Source organism: Micromys minutus, assembly GCF_963924665.1.
Source record: "Micromys minutus genome assembly, chromosome: 32".
NCBI lineage: Eukaryota > Metazoa > Chordata > Mammalia > Rodentia > Muridae > Micromys > Micromys minutus.
In genome coordinates, this window is record NC_137967.1 from 25,236,495 (window position 1) to 25,243,061 (window position 6,567).

A 6,567-nucleotide genomic window follows, 5' to 3' on the forward strand; every position below is an offset into this window, starting at 1 on the left:
TCTTATGATGCGTAGTTTGAGATGTTTTATTATATTAACTCTTTTTCTCCCCGATGTATGTACTTCTGGAAAATTCAATTTCATTTGCATGTTTCAATATTTAGAATATAATAATAGGTACTGTATAGTGGTGATAATACTAATTATTAAATGTTTTATCAATGATAGAATTATAGGATTATTTTCTATGAAGAAAAATAAATTTTGAGGATGATATTAGATTGTGGTAAAATTTGTATGACTCACAATAAGAGAGTAAATGCATAATAGGAGTATGTTTAATTTCTTGATACTTTGGCTATTTTGAAATATGAGGTTTTCCTGATTTAATTTCTATGTTGTCCTAAATAAACCCCTATTTACTTAGTTTTAGTTTTTTAGTATTCCATAGCATCTCAATTTTTGGAAAATACACTCAGGTGTTTGCCTTACTATGTTTCTCTTGTCCCTGTAAATGTGGAGCATTTCAGAAGGTATCATATATCTTCCTGAGGTCAGCGATTGCTGCTAATAAGTGAGACCCAAACCAACAGCAAAATTCTACCACATTATACACTTAGCTATACTTTTCTAAATCTTTCTTTCACACAAGAGTGAACAGTCATCACTGTGTGTATACATTTTGTATCATTCATAAACCACAGTGCCCTTGTAGTTAAAGTTAAAACAAAACTCAAGCTATTAATATTTATCATGTTAGCCATCGGGAATGCACAGTTCACTCATTAGAAAAAATCGTATTGTTCTGCAGCTGAGCTCCAGAATATTTTCATCACAAACCCCAAACTCTGAGTTCATGAAACAAACATCTATTAACTTCATCTTCCCTCCCCATCAACCTTTATTCTAATGTCTTTTGAATTTTCATTACATGATTTATTTGGTGTTGGAGAGGGCTTGTGCACTTAAGGCAGCACACATTCCTAGAGGTTAAAAGGTACAATTTTGGAGCTGCTTCTCTCCTTTCACCTTGTGATTTTTGGTCTTTAAGTTTTTTGAACGTCTATGTACCTGCTGAGCAGTTTGCTGGACCTCTTCATCTTAGCTCCTGGGCTTTCGTAGTTGATCCCTATAGTTGCACCTAATAGATGGAATCAAAAGGGAGTCTAAGTTGCCATAGTAACTAACAGATGGGCTCTTTGGTTACTTATCTCTGTGGCTTGTGTCATCCTAGGTCTTACTAGTTACAATGAGCATAAAGTACATGTAAAACAGGATGTAACCTGTAATTAGTCAAAGTTTTTTTTGTAAGTGTATAAGTGTATAAGGATTGAGCATGATGGTTCTTTCATTTTCTCTTTCTTCTTCCTTTTTTTTTTTTTTTTTCTTTTTGAACTTCAGATACTCTGTGAGTTGTTTCTGGGGTGTTCAGAGCTTTCTGGGGTTAGTATCCCATTATCAGTGACTGCATATTGTGTCTGTTCTTTTGGGATTGGGCTATCTCACGCAGGATGATATTCTCTAGATGCAACCATTTTCTTAAATATTTCGATAAGTCATTGTTTCTGATAGCTGAGTAGTACTCTATTGTGTAAATGTACCACAATTTTTGTATCCATTCATCTACTGAAGGACATCTGTGTTCTTTCCAGCTTCTGGCTATTATAAGTAGAGCTCCTATGAACACTGTGGCGCATGTGTCTTTGTTGTATTTAGGCCTTCTCTGGGGTATATGCCCCGAAGTGGAATAACTGGGTCTTCAGGTACGACTATGATAAATTTTCTGTGAAGGGTATCTTTTCCCTAATTTCTTTCTCCACACGTTTGTCCTTTAAGTATAGGAAAGCTACTGATTTGTTTTAGTTAATTTTATATCCTGCCACCTTGCTGTCCTTGTTTATCAGCTATAGGAATTTTCTGGTGGAATTTGTGGGGTCACTTAAGTACACTATCATGTCATCTACAAATAGTGATGTTTTACTCCTTCCTTTCCAATTTGTATACCTTTGATTTTCTTTTGCTGTGTTATTGCTCCACCCAGGTCTTCCAGTACTATGTTGAATAGGTAAGGGGAAATTGGGGAGCCTTGTTGATTCCCTGATTTTAGTGGGATTGCTTCAACTTTCCCACCATTAAGTTTGATGTTGGCTGTTGGTTTGCTGTATATTGCTTTTATTATGTTTAGGTATGGGCCTTGGATTCCTATTCTTTCCAAGACTTTTAACATGAAGGGGTGTTGAACTTTGTCATATGCTTTCTCAGCATCTAGTGAGATGAACATATGGTTTTTTTCTTTGAGTTTGTTTATATGGTGGATTACATTGATTGATTTCCATATATTAAACCACCCCTGCATCCCAGGGATGAAGCCTACTTGATCATGGTGAATGATCGTTTTGATATGTTCTTGGATTTGGTTTGCAAGGATCTTTTTGAGTATTTTTGCATCAATGTTCATAAGTGATATTGGTCTGAAGTTCTCTTTCTTTGTAGGGATTTTGTTTGCTTTAGGAATGAGGGTTATTGTAGTCTCAAAAATGAGTTAGGTAGAGTTCCATCTGATTCTATACTGTGGAATAGTTTGGAGAGTATTAGTGTTAGGTCATCAATAAATGTTTGATTAAATTCTGCACTGAACCCATCTGGACCTGGAGTTTCTTGGTTGGGAGGCTTTTGATGACTGCTTCTATTTTTTTAGGTGTTATGGGATTATTTAGATGGTTTACCTGGTCCTGGTTTAACTTTAGTATCTGGTATCTATCTAGGAATTCATTTATTTCCTCTAGATTTTCCAGCCTTGTTGAGTATAGGCTTTTATAGTAGGATCTGATGATTTCTTGAATTTCTTCAGTTTTAGTTATTATGTCTCCACATTTATTTCTGATTTTGTTAATTTGGATTCTTTCTCTTTGCCCTCTAGTTAGTCTGGCTATGGGTTTATCAATCTCATTAATTTTCGCAAAGAACCAGCTCTCATCATAATTTCATGACCATTTACAGATAAACAAATTTCCACCGTGAATATACTCCATATTGTCTTCATCTGCTGATCAACATCATAGAAAGACATTTTCTCTTTGATACTGTGAGTACCAAGGCCATTTGCATGAATGACTGTAATCTCTGTTGTAGCTCTTAGAGTCATTTTGGTACAGGACAGACATGGCATAGCTGTGTTATATGGTAATTGAATATTTAATTTCATGAGATATCTTCCAATTTATTTCTGTAGTGAAAGAGTTACTCTGTCCTCTTAATATTATATAAGGATTATTCCATCACTCCCATCACTATAAGCATTTTTATTGTTTATTAGTTGATGATACACATTCTAATGTATGCAAAGTAGTCTCAAAGTATTTGTAATTTCCATTTTTAGAAAAGCAGTTTTTGAACACTTTTAAAAAGCATTTACTGTACATTTCTAACATTTATAATTCTTCTTTAAATAAATTTGTGCCCATTTCAATACCGTATTTGTTGCCTAGATGTGTGAGAATAGTGTGCTTAAATTTTATTTTGCTCTATACATTCTAGTATTAAGTATTAATTCTAGTATTAATATTTAAATAAATTGTTTTATCCAAGTCTGTAGGCTGTATTTTCATTCCAATGTTATCTCCATACAAGTGCAGAAAAAATTAATTTTACACAGTTCCAACCTCTTAAATTCTGGCATTTTGTCTGTGGTATTGAGTCCTGATGCCTCTGCTTTTTATCTTCTATTACTGATATTTTCTCCGGACCGTTTCATCTTTCATCTTCTGAATAACTTAGAAGTAACTATTTTGCATGGTGGGGTGATATAAACCTGTCTCATATATGTGAATATGGATTTTATATAAAGCCAATCAGAATCAGAAGTTCTAACCACAAAAGACACAAAACATTAAAAAAAATTATGATTGTTTCTTTTTACATTCTTCCTCAGAACTTTTATACCTCAACAGGGCAATGGCAAAACTCAAACCCCTCTTTTATCCATAAATGTCAAAACTGGCCATGCCCTGTGTGATTTTAGATCATTTCATATCCTGTGTTCTTTGTCACATTAAAATTGGAACTTGGTTATAGCTTATGAATTGCCTGAGGAAACCCTCTACTAATTTGAATTGTTGCTGTAACATTTTACTTTATTTTCTACAAGGGTTTGTGTTTCACATTTTCAGCAGCTTTAAATCCTATTTTTCATGACTTGGTTTGCTTAGTAGCTATTCACACAGTATATAACAATCTATCATTGTATTTCTAATTTGCATCTTTTCCTTGTATTCTCTTAATTACTGGTATAGTTGAGGCTGATTTTGTACATATTTGGAGATCTGAATTTTATATAGGAGAGTTAATAAAGTATGGAACTGATTTCTGTCAGTTGTTATATATATATATATATATATATATATATATATATATATATATATTTCAAATATAGTTTCAAATAGTTATTGTTGAATAAAAATAGATTAATTATCATTCTTAAGAGTGCATGCTTTACTACCTTGGACTTCAATTGAGTTCCTAATGCCTATTTGTGACTCACAGTCATCTTCCAATCATGCTGTAGAAGATCCCAACATTGTATCCTGATGGCACGTATACGCACATGCAACCAACCACTGCACACACAAAACTGAAGACAAAATAAATATTAAAACTAAATATTCTTCATGGTTTCTGAGCATTTATTCCATCTTTCTGAATATGTCTTTTATGTATTATCTTTTGTTACTCTTATTGAATTTTGAATTCTGTGGGCTGCTTTTTGTTTGTTTGTTTTTTGTAACATTTCAGAAAAAAATGTCATGCTTAAAAATTCTTTTTTTTGGAAATAGACTCTAAATTATTTTGTTTGTTTAGAAGAAGTGAAAACATTAATCATTTTGGGCAACCATTGGAGATAGTGTTTTGTTTTGTCTACCATTGGTTATACTGGGACTAAACAGTATCAGTTAAGCTAAAATTCATGTTTGTTTCACTCTAGATTTTGATTACCATGTTAAATGTCACATAGCACCTCTTCCAGTGAGAACATTACTTTCCCATAATATACCTAAAACTTTCCATTAAACAATGAAGAATATTTTCTTTAAAAGAGAAAATCTTTAGAAATTTTATTTATACAATAAGCTATACAAATGCAATAAAGTGATAAATATGTTGTTTAAGTGAACATCAGGAAATAATAAAAAGTTTCACTGGACTTCATAATAAATATATTTTATTTTTTAATAGATATGAAATGGCTTTTGAAAATATTGCACTGGGAATTTTCCTTTTCTCTCAGATTACAGTGGGAATGATTGGCAATTCCTCCTTACTAATTTATTACATGATATTGAAATTCACTAGGAAACATTTACTGCCCAAAGACCTAATCATAGAACACTTGATTTTTGCTAATTTGCTTTTTATAATCTCTAAGGGCATTCCACAGACACTGTCAGATTATGGATATAAAGATTTCTTAGATGATTTTGGATGTAAACTAATAATGTACATTTACCGAAAAACAAGGGGCGCATCCCTTTATGCAATGTGCCTACTGAGTTGCTTCCAAGCTATCACAATCAGTTCCAACAATTACAGATGGATGATCCTTAAGCACAGAGCCACCAAGTACCTTGGTCCCTCCTGCTCAGTCAGTTGGGCTTTATTCTTGTTTATAAACATCTTGATCCCAGCAAGAGTGTCTGGCCCCAGTTACAACAAAAATACAACTAACAGGATGATTTACAGCTCCTGCTCATGGTTCAGTTCAGGCAATTTTGCTACTGCCCTGTATTTGTTTCTGTTGTGCTTCCTTGATGGACTGTGTCTGGGTCTCATGTCATACTCAAGTGTCTCCATGGTGATTATCCTCTACAGACATAAGAATCAAGTCAAGCACATCCACAGTGCTCAGCACTTTCTACAGGTCTCCCCTGAAGACAGAGCCACCCAGACTATCCTTATTCTGGTGTGCACATTTGTTACCTCTTATTCATTCTCCTCCATTGTGGTCATCTTTATGACTTACTCCCAATATCCAATGCTATGGGGGCTAAGTGTATTTACATTCATGGAAATAGGCTTTCCTGTATTTTGTCCCTTTGTTCTCATCACCAATATGAAGTTTCAGTCTATTATGTTTTCCCCTTGTTTTATAACAGATAGCTTTCTCAAATAAGGTCATGATGTGTCATTGCCTGACAATTTTTAGTGTATTGGAAATTCTATTTTTGTGCAATGAGAAGGGAGCAGTTTGAATATAAAGTTTTCTATAACTGATGCCTATATTATGTTGAATCATCACTAATCATTTTAACATAGCACATATTTCAGAAACTACAATATATAATGAGAAAAATTTCAAGTAAAAATAAGATTTTAATACTATAGAAAATGTTATGTGATGTAGGCAAAGGTAGGTGAACATGAGAATATATATTGGGGAGTCCAGACATTATTAGCCAGCTCATAAAAAGTTTGTAATTTGTTTGTTCTGTGTGTCTGTGTGTAAAATCATTTTCTATGAATATATATTTTTCTCTCCTAAATCATCAGAGTGCCAATATATCCTTAAAATTTTTTTATCTATAACCATTGATCAGTGCAACATTCAGAACTCATTAAGGAAGATTCTCGGCA

General features: G+C 33.3%; 1 protein-coding gene across 1 annotated transcript; it reads left to right on the forward strand.

Annotated features, from left to right (window-relative positions):
- Positions 1–5,179: 5,179 nt before the first annotated feature.
- Positions 5,180–6,106, forward strand: LOC308413690 (vomeronasal type-1 receptor 4-like; the record flags this gene model as incomplete). Its single annotated transcript, XM_080908715.1, has 1 exon — positions 5,180–6,106. One exon carries the CDS (start codon positions 5,180–5,182, stop codon positions 6,104–6,106), a length of 927 nt encoding a protein of 308 aa, XP_080764841.1.
- Positions 6,107–6,567: the final 461 nt, after the last annotated feature.